Here is an 18,724-nt window from a genome sequence, read left to right on the forward strand (position 1 = left end):
TAAACTTAATCAAGTTAAAAGTCTATGTCATCACATAGTCTGCCAGCTTGTGTGGCAAACGTATCCCTCTAGAAGGCCTCTGTGTCTCTCGGGTGTCATGGCTGGTGATTCTCTGCTCTGCACGTTGAGCAGGTTGTGTCTCTCTATCATGGTGCAGTCCTCAGCGTCCTGGGATGCATCCATTCTGGTGAGTGTCTCATGAGCGTTGTTGTATGGTTTCATGAATGTTGTATTCCTTGTGTATCTGGCTCCCGTTGGAGACTCAACAACTACTTGCTTTCCTGATTTGCTCACCACCTTATGTGGCGTTGTGTGGTGAGTTTATCAGTCTTTTCTTGTCTCACCAGGACAGTGTCACCAACATTGACATCTGAATATCTGGCTCCACAACGTTCACCTGCATAGATCTTGGATTGTCCTTTTTGTTCTGCGTCTCTGTCTCTTACTTCCAGATCAGCGTGTGTTGCTGCCGTGATGCTTGCCAACTTCCCCCTCAGTTTTCAGTTGAAAAGCAACTCAGCGGGGCTCTTCCCCGTGGTTGTATGATCGATGCTCCGGTATACTGGGACATATTTTCTGAGTTCTCGCTTCCAATCAAGTCCATCTGAGACAGCGATGCGAATCCTCTTCATCAGCGAAGCATTTTGACGCGCCACCTCGCCGTTTGCTTGCGCCCATCGTGGCGTGGTTTTCACGTGCTTAATGGCGTTGGTGTCACAGTACTCACTGAACTCCTCTGATTTAAACTGAGGACCCTGGTCTGACCTCAGTGTGATGGGAAGTCCATGTCGACCGAAAATTGTCTCTAGACTGTCCATCAGTTGTGGATTTGAACACGTCCTATTCATAATAACGGCTGTAGTAATCAACTACAACTAGAATTGAGTCAGCTGTCGGCAGGGGTCCGAGTAGGTCGATGGCAACATCTTGCCAAGACCCCTCCGGTAACTGTGTTGGTCTCAAAGGTTCCGCTGCATCTGGGCGAGCAACAACTTGGCAACCGTGGCATGATTTACAATGTCTCTCAGCTGCTTTGTCCATAGCTGGCCACCAGACTTTGCTCCTGAGGTGCTGTTTGGTACCGACGACTCCCAAGTGTCCTTCATGAGCTAGTGAGTGAACGCGTGCCCGCAGTGCTTGTGGCAGCACGATGCGCGGCCCGCGTAGAACCAGTTGTCCTATCACACATAACTCACTAACTACAACAGCATATGCTGTGCACTTTTCAAAGTGTCCACTAGCGATGGCTTTACGCACCTCACTCAGCTCTTCATCGTGGGCTGATGCTTCCTCAACCTCACGGGTTGTCAGCGCGCTCACTGCTACGAATCTCACGTCTTCGTCTGATCCGTGTGCATGTTTCTGTTTCAGTATGCTGTTTCCTAGTAGATGTGATAACGGGTCTGCTATGTTCTTTTTGCCCGAGATATGTACTACTTTAAAATCATAAGGCTGTAGCCTTAGAACCCATCGCTCTATACGAGCACATGGTTTTGAACGTGGACTGTAGATAGATTCTAAAGCAGTGGTTCTTAACCTGGGTTCGATGGAACCCTAGGGGTTCGGTGAGTCGGGCTCAGGGGTTCGGCGGCGGTCAAGACACACCCGACTCATCGTGTAAATAAAAACTTCTCCCTACCGGCGTATTACGGATACGGCAACAGCAGAAGTCAGACTGATTTGCAGGTGTGTCATTTGTTGTGAGTTTATGCACTGTGTTGGTTTTGTTGTTTAAACAAGGTGATGTTCATGCACGCTTCATTTTGTGCACCAGTAAAAAAACATGGTAACACTTTAGTATGGGGAACATATTCACCATTAATTAGTTGCTTATTAACATGCAAATTAGTAACATATTGGCTCTTAACTAGTCATTATTAAGTGCCCAAGAAACTGAAGGAGTCCACAATGGGGACGGGGGTGGAAGAGTCAATCAGGGTGAGGGGGGATGGTGGGGCTGTGACTTTCCTGAAGTCCATGATCATCTCCACTGTTTTCTGGGCGTTCAGCTCCAGGTTGTTGAGGCTGCACCAGGACGCCAGCCGGTCCACCTCTCTCCTGTAGGCGGACTCATCGCCATCCGAGATGAGCCCGATGAGGGTGGTGTCATCCGCAAACTTGAGCAGTTTTACGGATTGGTGACTGGAGGTGCAGCAGTTTGTATACAGGGAGAAGAGCCAGGGGGAGAGTACACAGCCCTGAAGAGTACCAGTGTTCGTGGTTCGACTGTCCAAGACAATCTTCCCCTAGTGTCCAAAAAACTCTAAATTAAGTCTTTGTTACTTAGAATATGTTCCCCATACTAAAGTGTTACCAAAAACATATAACTTTGTCTTGAATTTGAAAAAAAAAAAACATTTTATTTTTCACTAAAGATGGGTTCTGTGAATGCGCATATGAAACTGGTGGGGTTCGGTCAGGGGCGCCGAAAAGGGGGGGTAAAGGAGACGGATTCTAGGGGCCCATGATGGAGGGGGGCCCTCTAATGATGATGAAATTATAATACAGGGGCCCTGTAAAGATTCTTTTCATGGGGCCCAAAATCCCTAGCGGCGCCCCTGGGTTCGGTACCTCCAACAAGGTTAAGAACCACTGTTCTAAAGGCTTATGGTCTGTAACCAAATCAAACTGTCTACCATATACGTATGGGTGTAACCTCTCACAGGCCCATACAAGAGCCAAGGCCTCTTTTTCTGTCTGAGAGTACCTAAGTTCTCAGTCAGTTAGACCACGACTGACGTAACATATGGGAACATTCTTTCCCTTCTGGCTCTGTATTAACACTGCTCCTAGCCCCACTGGACTAGCATCTGCGATAATCTTGGTTGGTGCATCTTTGTTAAAGTAGGCTAGTGTCCCTGCTTTGCCTAAGCCCTCTTTCAGCACCTCAAACGCTCTTTTCTGTTCGGGACCAAATTCAAAAATAGTGTCTTGTCTTGTCAGAAGTCGCAGTGACTCTGACAATGTTGCGAACTGTGGAATAAATCTGCTGCTGTAACTCACAAGTCCGAGGAAGCTTCTCACTTCTGATGCATTTTCCGGCTCTCTTGCCTCGCTCACAGCTCTCACTCTCTCCTCTGTTGGACCGATTCCCTCTTCAGACAGCAGGATTCCCATGAAGATCAGCCAATCCAGAATTCAGCATCAGTCCACATTCCTCCAGTCTTCTTAAGACCGCATGTAGTCTCTCGTTGTGCGTTTCCTCATCCTTCGCGTGAACTATGACATCATCCGAGATGTCTATTTTCAGTATGCCTAGTTTCATGGCTAACTCTTTTCCCAGTAGAGGTTCTCCATCACCTCTGATTACGATGAACTCTGCTTGTTCACTGCGCTCTCCTATTTTTACTTGGCATGTAAATGCCCCTTTAATAGGTAAAGGTTGGTTGGATGAGTAAGAAAACAGTTTCCTCTCTGATTTTGGGATATACGAGTGCTAAACTGACAGTTGACAGGTAGAAAACAAAGATGCTAAACTGACAGTTCCATCCATCCATCCATTTTCTACCGCTTAATCCCTTCGGGGTCACGGGGGGCGCTGGAGCTTATCTCAGCTACAATCGGGCGGAAGGCGGGGTACACCCTGGACAAGTCGCCACCTCATCACAGAAACTGACAGTTGACAGGTAGAAAACAAAGATGGTGTTCAGCGTTTTCCTGCTGAAATGAGCGGACTGTTGAAAATAGGAATCGGGGGATTACTTGGGGACGGCGTGGCGAAGTTGGTAGAGTGGCCGTGCCAGCAATTGGAGGGTTGCTGGTTACTGGGGTTCAATCCCCACCTTCTACCATCCTAGTCACGTCTGTTGTGTCCTTGGGCAAGACACTTCACCCTTGCTCCTGATGGCTGCTGGTTAGCGCCTTGCATGGCAGCTCCCACCATCAGTGTGTGAATGTGTGTGTGAATGTGTGAATGTGGAAATAGTGTCAAAGCGCTTTGAGTACCTTGAAGGTAGAAAAGCGCTATACAAGTATAAACCATTTATCATTTACTTTTCACAAGTAAGATTTGACATTAATGTACTATTGGTTGTATTTTGTGAAAATAATATTAGCACAGAGTTGAGAAGGAGGAAAGATCTTCAATAGTATGAGTATGAGTATGACCATCATAGAATTGCTTGTCAATTAAATTAATTACATTTAAAAATGTCATACTTGAATAACATAAAGTTGAAATAAATGATGAAGATAAAGATTGTAAAAGCCAAGGACCACAGTCCAGATTGTGTAGGGTGGGGGGTAATATATGTTAGCTAACTAGACAATCAGATGGACAGTGGCTATACAGTATTATACAAGTCTAAATTTAAATAAATTAAATATATATTTTTACATAAAAATACATATAAAACAATCAGTGTAAACATGATCATTTAAGGGAAGAATGTAATAGAAAATATCAATACAAAGTGTCAAGACAGAATAAACTCTAGATCTGCTGCTGCAGCAACAGAGATACAGTCTATAAGATATATAGATATCTAATGTTGTTTATGTAGGATATACGCATGTATATATAACCTAATCATATTGTTTCTTCAACTTCAAAATAGCTGACCCTTCTCTGGGATTATACTCCCAGTTTTGATCTGGGATGTCAGGTCACTTATAGCATATAAGAATATTCTATTACTGTTAAGCAAACTATGAATAATAAAACATGTGTCCTTTATCATAGTTACACGTAAGAGGAAAAATCGTGTGAAAATCAGTGGTATTCAGTGAGGTAAGATGAATTAAATGCGCTGACAGTTCATTGCTCCTGCCAAATGAATTGCACTGAGTGGAGCGGATCACCACTCCAAGATGGCGGCCCCGCGTCTTGTCATCGCCAGTAGGCAGTAGCGCTCCATGCTGCGTACCCTTACAACATGTCTATGGTTATAACGTGCAGACTTGTAGCGCCCCCTGTAGACAACAGCAGTACAGTACATTAATTACATTTTAGCTGTATTTTATTCAACGCTGATGACCAAATAACGTCAAGTACTTAACCAACACAAATACATCTAATTGTTTATTTTGTTTAAATGTGTTTTGAAAACATTACTATTATCAGCAGTTTGATATTGCGTTTTGATATGTTTTGATGTTAATCGACACCAGAGCAATCGATCAACAAGGAAGTGGCGTAGAAGTCACGTGAAGAGTCTACCATAACATAATAATAATCCATCCATTTTCTACCGCTTATCCCTTTTGGGGTTGCGAGGGGTGCTGGAGTCTATCTCAGCTACGGAAGGCGGGGTACACCCTGGACAAGTCATAATAATAATAATATTAAAGGTAAAGTTTGCGCAAGAAAAATGAGGCGGGCGTTGCATTTTGTTTTTAAAGTTGGTGACCGAAACAAAAGTGCTACATTTTACCGCGATGTCCTCGGCATGAAGGTGAGTTATCTTCCTTCCACATCGCGATGCACAACCACGACTGTCTGGCCTTACAACGTAGCGTTTCATGCAAGTGTTATATACTCAACTAGTTAATGACAGCTTTTAATGCAATTGTTATATACTCAACTAGATCATGACAGCTTTTAATGCAAGTGTTATATACTGTTGGAAGCAGTATATAACACTATGCATCCATATTTAAGTGTTACTTCTTTCTAAAAACTCCTATAGTCATATTTACATCAGCTAATGTCTCGTGTGGTACAAAGTGCTTGGGTTCGAGTGTCCTTGGTTAGAGTCAGAGCGCTGTCTTTGTTGAGACTGCCATTACATTCCTAAGATAAGGAGCACAGCTAGACTGGGGAAACAGCAGGTGGGGGGGACAGGAGAAGGAGGAAGTAGACAGGAGTTCCGGGGTTTTGGTAGACCGATCTGGACCGGGCTAGGGAACGCTTGGGTGCTGGGTTGGTCTCAGGTGTGTCCTCTAAGCTTTGAGAATAAACTACAAAATACCAACTATTGCCTGGAGATTGAATATAAACATCAGCGTATTGCCATAAAAAGAATCTGGGAGAGACTAGCAATTTGAATTCCCCATTGGAGGAATGCTGGTCAACGCAACAATACTCAACTAGTTAATGACAGCTTTTAATGCAAGTGTTATATACTCAACTAGTTAATGACAGCTTTTAATGCAAGTGTTATATACTCAACTAGTTAATGACAGCTTTTAATGCAAGTGTTATATACTCAACTAGTTAATGACAGCTTTTAATGCAAGTGTTATATACTCAACTAGATCACCTTCTTATATCAATGACAGGTTCTGCGCCATGAGGAGTTTGACGAAGGCTGCAAAGCAACATGCAATGGGTGAGTCACTCCTGAACTTGTTACTTCAATATGTCAATCAATCAATCAAAGTTTACTTATATAGCCCCCAAATCACAAGTGTCTCAAAGGGCTGCACAAGCCACAACCACATCCTGGACTCACATCCCACATCAGGGCAAGTAAAAACTCAACCCAGTGGGATAACAGGTGCAATGGACGTGGAGTGGATCTAGTTAATAGTGTGAGAGTCCAGTCCATAGTGGATCTAACATAATAGTGTGAGAGTCCAGTCCATAGTGGATCTAACATAATAGTGTGAGAGTCCAGTCCATAGTGGATCTAACATAATAGTGAGAGTCCAGTCCATAGTGGATCTAACATAATAGTGAGAGTCCAGTCCATAGTGGATCTAACATAATAGTGTGAGAGTCCAGTCCATAGTGGATCTAACATAATAGTGTGAGAGTCCAGTCCATAGTGGATCTAACATAATAGTGAGAGTCCAGTCCATAGTGGATCTAACATAATAGTGTGAGAGTCCAGTCCATAGTGGATCTAACATAATAGTGTGAGAGTCCAGTCCATAGTGGATCTAACATAATAGTGAGAGTCCAGTCCATAGTGGATCTAACATAATAGTGTGAGAGTCCAGTCCATAGTGGATCTAACATAATAGTGAGAGTCCAGTCCATAGTGGATCTAGTTAACAGTGTGAGAGTCCAGTCCATAGTGGATCTAACATAATAGTGTGAGAGTCCAGTCCATAGTGGATCTAACATAATAGTGAGAGTCCAGTCCATAGTGGATCTAACATAATAGTGAGAGTCCAGTCCATAGTGGGACCAGCAGGAGATCATCTTGAGCGGAGACAGGTCAGCAGTGCAGAGTCGTCCCCAACTGATGCACAGATGAGTGGTCCACCCTGGGTCAGGGATGTCCTGATCCAGGTTTTTGCACTTCCGATCCGATTCCGATGTTGTTTTTGCACTTCCGATACGATACCGACACTGGCCTGTCTGAGCATGTATTAAAGTTTAAAGTTATATAGCCTACTTAGTTGTCAGATTCATGTTGAAAAGGGTTTTAGTACTCTTGATAACAACTAGCCAGCTGAATTAGGTGAGTTTGAATAATACACAATGGTTGGTAACAAGAAACTGCCCTTTTTATTCAAGGATAAACACAAAATAGACAAATTATACATGACAAACAGAAATGGCATCATTGAACAGTAAAAAAGTGAACAGTATAAAGTGCAAATAATGCTGTAAACATTATTTAAAAAAAGCAAAACACACAAACAACCTGAGTGGGCTAAAATGTCTATAACTCAGCATCAATACTTGCTCTTGAACAAGTGCAAACTTAAAATAAAAAAATTATCTACACACTCCCTTCAATTGTTTGCCCCCCCTGACTGCAGTCCGAGCATAATGGGGAGATTCAAGATGCTCATGTGCCAGCCTGCTCCTGTGTTCATCAATGATGAGTGTGGCTGTGCTAAAAAGCCTCTCACTCTCAACACTGGTGCAAGGAGCACTGAGGAACTTGGCTGCTGTTGCTGCCAGGGCAGGTAGTCGAGACTGATTGTCTCTCCAGTAGTGAAAAGGATTGCTCTTACGCCCAGCTGCAGGCTCACTGAGGTAGCTCTCCAACTGGAACCGACAGTGCCCCTGGGGGGATCTGCTGCTCAGGTGGACCTGCTGTGCAGCTCTCCTCCACTATCTCGTCAAAGTAGCTGCTGAGGCTGCTGGTTGAGCTTCCAGCCTCCATTCCTGCTGTTTACCTTGCTGTCTCAGCCTCAGCCACACCTTCTCCAGAGGGCATGGTCTTCAGTTCTTGTTCCATTTTCATCACCTCTACCTTTAGTGCCTCCTTTGCCTGATCCAGGTTGGTAGCATTAGTGAAGAACCTTAACATTTGGATCAAATGTAATAAAGATATATCAATTATTTTATATTGTTTCAGCCAGTCTCCACATATTAATGTTCAATGACAACAAGTAACACACAAAATAGATCACAAATGATCAACAGTGACATTCATTTCCTCACCCATCATATAACTGAAGGAAAATAAGAATAATAACAATAATAATACATTCCCATCACCTTATATCTATGAAACATTAAGCTACTGAAATACTGACAAAGAAATAAATGCCAGCAGTAGAGTAAAATATTTTCAATATAGTACTGAAGCTTATAACTTGCTCAAATAATTATAAAGCACTTGTTGTCTTTGTAGCGTGGATCTAGCATTGTTGCCCCGGCATAGAGGGGTTCACTTTCCACATGGTCAAAACGTGCGTGCACCGCATCGAGTAAGGTGGCCTTCATGTTGCCACGGCATAAAGGGGTTCTCTTTCCACATGGTCAAAACGTGTGTGCACCACATCGAGTAAGGTGGCCTTCATGTTGCCACGGCATAGAGGGGTTCACTTTCCACATGGTCAAAACGTGCGTGCACCGCATCGAGAAAGGTGGCCTTCATGTTGCCACGGCATAAAGGGGTTCTCTTTCCACATGGTCAAAACGTGTGTGCACCGCATCGAGTAAGGTGGCCTTCATGTTGCCACGGCATAGAGGGGTTCACTTTCCACATGGTCAAAACGTGTGTGCACCGCATCGAGTAAGGTGGCCTTCATGTTGCCACGGCATAGAGGGGTTCACTTTCCACATGGTCAAAACGTGTGTGCACCGCATCGAGTAAGGTGGCCTTCATGTTGCCACGGCATAGAGGGGTTCACTTTCCACATGGTCAAAACGTGTGTGCACCACATCGAGTAAGGTGGCCTTCATGTTGCCACGGCATAGAGGGGTTCACTTTCCACATGGTCAAAACGTGTGTGCACCACATCGAGTAAGGTGGCCTTCATGTTGCCACGGCATAGAGGGGTTCACTTTCCACATGGTCAAAACGTGTGTGCACCACATCGAGTAAGGTGGCCTTCATGTTGCCACGGCATAGAGGGGTTCACTTTCCACATGGTCAAAACGTGTGTGCACCACATCGAGTAAGGTGGCCTTCATGTTGCCACGGCATAGAGGGGTTCTCTTTCCACATGGTCAAAACGTGTGTGCACCACATCGAGTAAGGTGGCCTTCATGTTGCCACGGCATAGAGGGGTTCACTTTCCACATGGTCAAAACGTGTGTGCACCACATCGAGTAAGGTGGCCTTCATGTTGCCACGGCATAGAGGGGTTCACTTTCCACATGGTCAAAACGTGCGTGCACCGCATCGAGTAAGGTGGCCTTCATGGTTTGAATCCCTCTGTGTTCTTCGCTCTCGCTGTCTAGAAAGCGTGTCAGGACACGGACAGATGGGATAACATCGGCTGCTGTGGCGGAGGCCGCACTAACCTCGGCTGTCAGCTCTTGGAAGGGTTTAAGAATTGTTGCAGTTTTCTCTAGCAGCGACCATTGGTTGCCTGTTAATGAGGCTGGCAGATTGCTGTCGCTATCCGATGCATAGACCTGCAGTGCCCGCTTACAATGCACTAGGCTGTCGCTCATCACCCTCGTACTGCTCCATCTGGTCTTCACGTCCTGTTGCAAACGCTTCGATTCAACATTCAACTCTTCCTCAATATCCTCCAGTTTGGAGTAGGCCATGGGCGAGTGCTTGAAGTGGGTCACTATTTCTCTCCCGTTGGCGATGGCATCGCTTACAGCTCGCTGTGCCAGTAGACCGTGTTGGACAACGAGCTGTAAGGTGTGCGCAAAACATCCCAGGCTGGGCACGCCAAGCTGATCCATTGCCTTTTTCATATTGGCTGCGTTATCTCTTAAAATGACATGGACCTTCTTTTTGTCAATCTTCCAAGCGCGTAGAATATGTTCAATTGCGTCTGTGATGGCATTCGCTGTGTGTGAGCCTCTAAACTCACGCGCATGTAAAGCAGCTCTCTTTGGGTTGAAGTCCGGCCCAAGCCAGTGTGCAGTTAAACTTAATAATGATAAATGACGGTGATCACAGCTCCATATATCGGTTGTGAAACTAAGAGCATTTGCACTCTCTACTTGTTTGGCAATGCAATCTCTAACATCTTTGTGAATCTGGGGGGTTGTTTTCTCAAGGATGTAATGACGGCTGGGCATGTTGTACCGTGGTTCAAGGTGTTGGATGGTGCGTCCAAAGCCCACTTTACTCACCAGAGATAACTGCTCATCATCCAGAATGATTTCCTCGGCAATGACTCTAGTTATCCCCTGGGCTTTAGCACTGTTCAGTGGCAGTATGTCACACTTTAGCACTGTTCAGTGGGAGTATGTCACACTTTAGCACTGTTCAGTGGGAGTATGTCACACTTTAGCACTGTTCAGTGGGAGTATGTCACACTTTAGCACTGTTCAGTGGGAGTATGTCACGCTTTAGCACTGTTCAGTGGGAGTATGTCACGCTTCTGTCAGAGTTAGTTGGGCTTTAGCACTGTTCAGTGGGAGTATGTTACGCTTTAGCACTGTTCAGTGGGAGTATGTCACGCTTTAGCACTGTTCAGTGGGAGTATGTCACGCTTTAGCACTGTTCAGTGGGAGTATGTCACGCTTTAGCACTGTTCAGTGGGAGTATGTCACGCTTCTGTTAGAGTTAGTTGGGCTTTAGCACTGTTCAGTGGGAGTATGTCACGCTTTAGCACTGTTCAGTGGGAGTATGTCACGCTTCTGTTAGAGTTAGTTGGGCTTTAGCACTGTTCAGTGGCAGTATGTCACACTTTAGCACTGTTCAGTGGGAGTATGTCACACTTTAGCACTGTTCAGTGGGAGTATGTCACACTTTAGCACTGTTCAGTGGGAGTATGTCACACTTTAGCACTGTTCAGTGGGAGTATGTCACGCTTTAGCACTGTTCAGTGGGAGTATGTCACGCTTCTGTCAGAGTTAGTTGGGCTTTAGCACTGTTCAGTGGGAGTATGTTACGCTTTAGCACTGTTCAGTGGGAGTATGTCACGCTTTAGCACTGTTCAGTGGGAGTATGTCACGCTTTAGCACTGTTCAGTGGGAGTATGTCACGCTTTAGCACTGTTCAGTGGGAGTATGTCACGCTTCTGTTAGAGTTAGTTGGGCTTTAGCACTGTTCAGTGGGAGTATGTCACGCTTTAGCACTGTTCAGTGGGAGTATGTGACGCTCGCCAACGTTTCTGTCAGAGTTAGTTGGATAGGACCTTTCTTTTTCTTTTCGTCAGTTTTCTTTAGAAATTCTTCATATTCTTTCCGGTGGTATTTCGCTAAATGCTTGATCAGATTTGTTGTATTAAAATGTCTTACAACTTTACCACCACGCTTGACTTTATTGTGGCATGTTTTGCACTCCACCTCTTCATCTTTTTCGTTTTGTAGGGTAAAATAATCCCACACAGCTGACATTTTTACCGGTAACTTTTAATTCACATGGCCGTCTTAACGGTTAGGACACAGACCTGTGGATGTGTTGAAGGTGTGCTGGAAAATGCGGAACGGAAATTAAGGAGCAGCAGAAAAGTGGAATGTATTATTTAAATCGGTGCGTTGGAAAACACGGACAGGAATTTTTTTAAAAAACTGGATCTGGATCGACATTTTCCCATGCCTTGCCGATGCACATTTTTTGGCAAATATCGGCGGCCGATCCGATCCAAATATCGGATCGGGACAACCCTAGCAGAGACGTCATCAACTGATGCACAGATGAGTGGTCCACCCTGGGTCCCCACTTTGGACTAGCTAGTGCAACATCTGTGGTCACCGAATCTGTGCCCCCCTCTCCATGAAGGAGAGGGGGGCAGAGCAGAAAAGAGACGGCAGATCAACTGGTTTAAAAGGGGGGTCTATTTAAAGGCTAGAGTATACAAATGAGTTTTAAGATGGGACTTAAATGCTTCTACTGAGGTAGCATCTCTAACTGTTACTGCTAGAACATTCCATAGTACTGGAGCCCCAATAGAAAACGCTCTATAGCCCGCAGACTTTTTTTGGGCTCTGGGAATCACTAATAAGCCGGAGTTCTTTGAAGGCAGATTTCTTGCCGGGACATGTGGTACAATACAATCAGCAAGATAGACCCTTTAGTAGTTTATACCTAAGTAGTAAAACCTTAAAATCACATCTTATGTGCACAGGAAGCCAGTGCAGGTGAGACACTATAGGTATATATATGGGTATATATGTATATAAAGGTATATACAGTATAGGCGTAATATGATCAAACTTTCTTGTTCTTGTCAAAAGTCTAGCAGCCACATTTTGTAGCAAGTGTAATATTTTAATGCTAGACATAGGGAGACATGAACATAATAGGTTGCAGTAATGGAGACGAGACGTAATGAACGCATGAATAAAGAATATGTTCTGTTCTCCTTGTCTTCACACAGTCCTTACGATGCAAAATGGAGCAAGACTATGGTTGGCTTTGGTCCAGAGGATGAACACTTTGTAGCTGAGCTCACCTACAATTATGGGGTGGCTGAATATCAACTTGGAAATGATTTCTTGGTATGGTTTGATAAGGTGTGACAACCATGGTCCGACATTGATGTGTTTGTTTTGCTTTGTTTGTAGGGTTTAACCCTACAGTCAAGCAAAGCTGTGAGCAATGCCAAACGTCTGGGATGGCCTCTGACTCAGGTAAAAGACGGCCTGTACCTGACCCAAGCTCCAGGTGGTTATCCCTTCTACCTGGTGGACCAAGAGCAGCCTCACAAAGGTGACTTTTTATTTTGTCTCTTGATGAGTTGTTTTGGTTGCTGACATTATTGCATGGATGACCCTGCCACAGACCCTGTGCAAAAGGTTTGCCTTGGAGTTTCAGACCTCTCGAGGTCAACCCACTTCTGGTCTGCACTGCTAGGAATGACAGTGATAGAAAGAAGTGATGAAAAGAAGACTGTGTTGCTGGGATTTGGAGACACTGGGGTAAGTCACAACCCATTCAGTTAAAGTGAGTACAACCCTCACATTTTATTTTTCTCAAGGGAAAATACTATCAAACTCTGAGACATGACGTAACCCATCATGAACTACACAACACCCAAACAATGGCATATTGGCTGGAAAACAAGGCGAATGAGTTAGTTTCTCCGTGTCTTTCTTAATAGTTCAAACTATGGTAGACGGTTGTTGTGTGCCAGGATGCCAGAACAAAAGAAGAGGATAAGGCAAACCTGGGGCCGTATTGAAAGGAAAAAAACAACTATATATATATATATATATATATATATATATATATATATATATATATATATATATATATATATATATATATATATATGTATATGTGTGTGAAAATATATATATACACACATACATATACATCAATCAAATCAATGAAAAAACAGTAGTATACATAATAAAGAGTGTAGGACGCCAAAAAGTCAAACAGGTAGTTCTTTGTTATGGCTGACTGGGTGGATGTAAAAAGCACACCAGATGTTGTATTTTACAAACCCCGTTTCCATATGAGTTGGGAAATGGTGTTAGATGTAAATATAAACAGAATACAATGATTTGCAAATCCTTTTCAAGCCATATTCAGTTGAATATGCTACAAAGACAACATATTTCATGTTCAAACTCATAAACATTTTTTTTGTTGCAAATAATCATTAAGTTTGGAATTTGATGGCAGCAACACGTGACAAAGAAGTTGGGAAAGGTGGCAATAAATACTGATAAAGTTGAGGAATGCTCATCAAACACTTATTTGGAACATCCCACAGGTGTGCAGGCTAATTGGGAACAGGTGGGTGCCATGATTGGGTATAAAAGTAGATTCCATGAAATGCTCAGTCATTCACAAACAAGGATGGGGCGAGGGTCACCACTTTGTCAACAAATGCCTGAGCAAATTGTTGAACAGTTTAAGAAAAACCTTTCTCAAGCAGCTATTGCAAGGAATTTAGGGATTTCACCATCTACGCTCCGTAATATCATCAAAGGGTTCAGAGAATGTGGAGAAATCACTGCACGTAAGCAACTAAGCCCGTGACCTTCCATCCCTCAGGCTGTACTGCATCAACAAGCCACATCAGTGTGTAAAGGATATCACCACATGGGCTCAGGAACACTTTAGAAACCCACTGTCAGTAACTACAGTTGGTCGCTACATCTGTAAGTGCAAGTTAAAACTCTACTATGCAAGGCGAAAACCGTTTATCAACAACACCCAGAAACGCAGTCGATTCGCTGGGCCTGAGCTCATCTAAGATGGACTGATACAAAGTGGAAAAGTGTTCTGTGGTGTGACGAGTCCACATTTCAAATTGTTTTTGGAAACTGGACGTCGTGTCCTCCGGACCAAAGAGGAAAAGAACCATCCGGATTTTTCTAGGGTCAAAGTGTAAAAGGCAGCATGTGTGATGGTATGGGGGTGTATTAGTGGCCAAGACATGGGTAACTTACACATCTGTGAAGGCACCATTAATGCTGAAAGGTACATACAGCTTTTGGAGCAACATATGTTGCCATCCAAGCAACGTTACCATGGACGCCCCTGCTTATTTCAGCAAGACAATGCCAAGCCAGGTGTTACATCAACGTGGCTTCATAGTAAAAGAGTGTGGGTACTAGACTGGCCTGCCTGTAGTCCAGACATTGAAAATGTGTGGCACCTGCAATGTGAGAAGGGAGACCCCCGGACTGTTGAACAACTTAAGCTGTACATCAAGCAAGAATGGGAAAGAATTCCACTTCAAAAATGTGTCTCCTCACTTCCCAAACCTTTACTGAGTGTTGTTAAAAGGAAAGGCCATGTAACACAGTGGTGAACATGCCCTTTCCCAACTACTTTGGCACGTGTTTCCCAACTAGCCTGTTCACCTGTGGGATGTTCCAAATAAGTGTTTGATGAGCATTCCTCAACTTTATCAGTATTTATTGCCACCTTTCCCAACTTCTTTGTCACGTGTTGCTGCCATCAAATTCTAAAGTTAATGATTATTTGCAAAAACTAAATGTTTATGAGTTTGAACATGAAATATGTTGTCTTTGTAGCATATTCAACTGAATATGGCTTGAAAAGGATTTGCAAATCATTGTATTCCGTTTATATTTACATCTAACACCATTTCCCAACTCATATGGAAACGGGGTTTGTATCTACAACTGTCAAATGATACATATTTTTAAATCAGATGTATCACATTTTGTAATCTGGATTAATCACAGGTGATTAGTTGCTTGCAAGATTGAAATAAGCATAAATATTTGTACACAAATGCAAGTTTACTGTCAGAATGCCATCCAGGAAGGTTTTAAACCTTTTACTTGGATGCATGTTGTACCGCCTTTACCTAAAGGTAGAAAGGTAAAGGTAAAGCTGATACTGAGGGCGACTGTGTTGACTAGTTTGACGTGTGCAAATGATTCAATGTCCAGTACTGTGGAAATGAAATGTAGGCTATAGAACATCAAGTATAGAACATTGTCACGGCAGCGAGACCTGACCTCGCACGCTACATAACTGTTTGTGTCCTCCATGCAATCGCCCCCGAGTGCTCCCGCCTCAACCCAATAAATGAGGTTACCATGGCAACCGCAACATAGCAGCGGTCCCATCCCTGTCAACACTTCCTGGTTCTCAGGAGGAAGTGGGCGGAGCGATCTGCCGAAAAGGAAATTCAGCATGAACAGAGGCCAGCAATCAATTAGAGAAAACAAAATAAAAACAATACAAACAAATAAGGAAACGTGGCTCCAACACATGTCATTTATTTGCACAAAACTCAGTGACAGTTTTATCTCAAGTTATTTCAGGTTGTATTTTGGAGTGAAATTTGCCAGCAAGCACACCAGTCAGTCTCCTCGCTCATATTTGTACTGATGTGTTCATTGATCTGATCACTGACTCTACAGCGATTAACGTGAAAGAGCGTCTATGGCCAAAATAAATAGCATGAATAATCTAAGTGTAGACATGATAAATGCGCTAACATTTTCTGATTAATCACATGAGTTAACGCGTTAATTTTGACAGCCCTAATGCAATCGATTAAGTTTTGTGCTGTCTTGTTCAATATTCCTGAGATTAAAATGTGAAATAAACTTTAAAACCATTTATTTGATCTGCTGCTGCTCCAGCCAACTTGGTGATGGCAGGAATAATTGTCACGTACTGTACTGCACTGCAAAAAGTCAGTGTTCATAAACAAGAAGAACAACAATACAAAAATGAGGGGTATTTTATTTGAACTAAGCAAAATGATCTGCCAATAGAACAAGAAAAGTTGGCTTGTCAACACTTTCCAAAATAAGTAAAATGAGCTAACCTCAATGAAGCCAAAAATAGCTTCATATAGGTATATTCTCACTAATAACAAGTGCACTTTTCTTGGTGGAAAAAAAAAGAGACCTTTTTGCTCAATATGTTGAAAAATATTCTTAAATGAAGTAAATGCTAGTGCCATTATCTTGACATAATGATATGCACTCGGCATTACATTTCTTGAAACCAGCAAACTTATACTAAAAACTAGTTTATTGTTCTTAATGGAAAGACAACAAGGCAAGCGCTTGTTACTCTCGGGGTCTCCTAGCCGCTCAGGCAAATCGTATGGTTTAAAAAATGCGTTTTTCCATCGACAACATGACATCATCACGCCAAGTGCGTGCTCTTTCAGTCAATTAGTGCACATATATACACCCCTGCCCCCGGCCAAAATTGTTTTAATTGTAATTTTGAGGAATTTACCTGATTGTGCATGAACTATTACTGTTTAAAAGTGTTGGAAATGTTAAATGTGTAAATATGAACTGTCAGTTTACTGTACTGTGCCAACTGTACTACTATATGAGTACCTATTTTCTATTGTTTCATTGAAAATAAAACAGCAAAGTCCATTTGGCTGTCATCTGTTTTAATTATGAGACACAATTGTGTCAAAAGTCATGATTTTTTTTTTCATGCTTGAAATAAGAAATGATGACTTTAAAAAAGTAGTTTTCTACTTGTGAGTGTTGATGACACAACAGTTGATATTCTAGTTTCAAGCATGTTTTACTCAATATAGCTCATCACATCTCAGCAACAAGCTGTAATATCTTACTGACATCATTTAGGACCAAAACACTTAAAACAAGTAAAACACTCTATAACATAAAATCTGCTTAGGGAGAAGAATTATCTTATTTGACAGAAAATAAGCAAATATCAGCCTTATTTGACATATTTTATCTTACTTAGATTTCACTTTTTGCAGTGTGTGCAATCTACTAATAATAGTTTCAATCAAAAATTCAACCAATCAAAAAGGTGACGTCTGTCATTCTTTAGAAAGGAAACTTGGATATTAGTGGTAGATGACACTTGACAAGCTGTACACAATGTGTATATTGTCCTGTGAGAAGTTTTACTGTAATAAAACTATGAAATCTGAGTGCTGTGTTGACTTGTGCAGTGTAAAGTGGAGCTTCACAACATCATTGGCTCAGTAGACCATGGAACAGCGTTTGGAAGGATTGCATTTTCATGCCCCAGAGATCAAGTAAAGTATTGGTGTTTATTGTTGGTTGTTATTAACATTTTGTCAGCACTCATTTGTCAGTGTGTTCCTGTTTTCCATAGCTTCCTGACCTTGAAGCCATGATGAAAAAGGAAGGTCACAACATTCTCACACCTTTAGTCAGCCTGGACACACCTGGGAAAGCCACCGTGGAAGTCGTTATTTTAGCTGACCCGGTAAGTATATTTCACACATGACAAACTTTCTGCCAAGGAAAAAAGGGAACTATATTTCTCTTCATCAGGATGGCCATGAGATTTGCTTTGTCGGAGATGAAGCATTCCGAGAGCTTTCCACAGTGGACCCCAAAGGCGAGGAGTTGCTTGAAAAGGTGAGTGATGCTTCATTTGCCAGATGATCATTTTTGCCGCTCACTGCAACTGCACACGTCTTATTTCATCTCCCAGGCAATGGCTGAGGACAAAAGCAACGAGTGGTTTGCCAAGCACAACAGACAGAAAGCTGCTGCATGAGACTGACTTCAAAACTGTCCAGTGTCTATAAAAGTGCATCGTACTAGGGTTGCACATTTGTAGTCATTGACTCAGCATGTCAATTAGTTTCTTTGATTCATGGAGTAATCAATAATAATGTCATAGTTTCATGCATATTTTAGTGACAATTGTTTAAATAAACCAAGATTTTTCTGCTTGCCATAAACGTCATTCTTCTTTTGAATAAACGCACATGATCAACAATGAAACTGCACTTTTAAAAAGTGTGCATTAACAATAATATTTCCAAATAAACCACAAAGGTCAAGGCACCCCCACACCACTCATGTGCGCTCTATTGCAGTGGAAACTATGTGTGTGTATTTTCAACTTCTGGCCAGTCCATACTCATTAAACAATGAATTCAAGAATGGCCTTCCCAAAGTCCTGACTTAAAGGTGTGGACAATGCTGAAGAAACAAGTCCATGTCAGAAAAGCAACACATTTAGCTGAACTGCAGCCATTTAGTGGTCAAGTGGTCAAGCAGAAGCTTGTGGATGGCTACCAAAAGTGCCTTATTGCA

General features: G+C 42.7%; 1 protein-coding gene across 1 annotated transcript; it reads left to right on the top strand.

The window, feature by feature from the left end:
* The first annotated feature begins 5,109 nt into the window (after positions 1 to 5,109).
* glod4 (glyoxalase domain containing 4) lies at positions 5,110 to 18,724 on the top strand. Its single transcript, XM_062061999.1, has 9 exons — positions 5,110 to 5,393; positions 6,220 to 6,269; positions 12,583 to 12,703; positions 12,770 to 12,914; positions 12,987 to 13,123; positions 17,602 to 17,688; positions 17,769 to 17,882; positions 17,951 to 18,037; positions 18,114 to 18,724. Exons 1-9 carry the CDS (start codon positions 5,310 to 5,312, stop codon positions 18,177 to 18,179), a joined length of 891 nt encoding a protein of 296 aa, XP_061917983.1. The 5' UTR covers positions 5,110 to 5,309; the 3' UTR covers positions 18,180 to 18,724.

The sequence above is a fragment of the Entelurus aequoreus genome, linkage group LG10, assembly GCF_033978785.1.
Source record: "Entelurus aequoreus isolate RoL-2023_Sb linkage group LG10, RoL_Eaeq_v1.1, whole genome shotgun sequence".
Classification (NCBI taxonomy): domain Eukaryota; kingdom Metazoa; phylum Chordata; class Actinopteri; order Syngnathiformes; family Syngnathidae; genus Entelurus; species Entelurus aequoreus.

What these genes read in the sequence shown, in the direction of transcription:
- glod4 (XM_062061999.1), top strand. Translation starts at nt 5,310, where the DNA reads ATGAGGCGGGCGTTGCATTTTGTTTTTAAAGTTGGTGACCGAAACAAA. An exon ending in TGCAAAGCAACATGCAATGG is followed by an intron (nt 6,270 to 12,582) that starts GTGAGTCACTCC and finishes GTCTTCACACAG; the next exon opens with TCCTTACGATGCAAAATGGA. An exon ending in TCGTTATTTTAGCTGACCCG is followed by an intron (nt 17,883 to 17,950) that starts GTAAGTATATTT and finishes TCTCTTCATCAG; the next exon opens with GATGGCCATGAGATTTGCTT.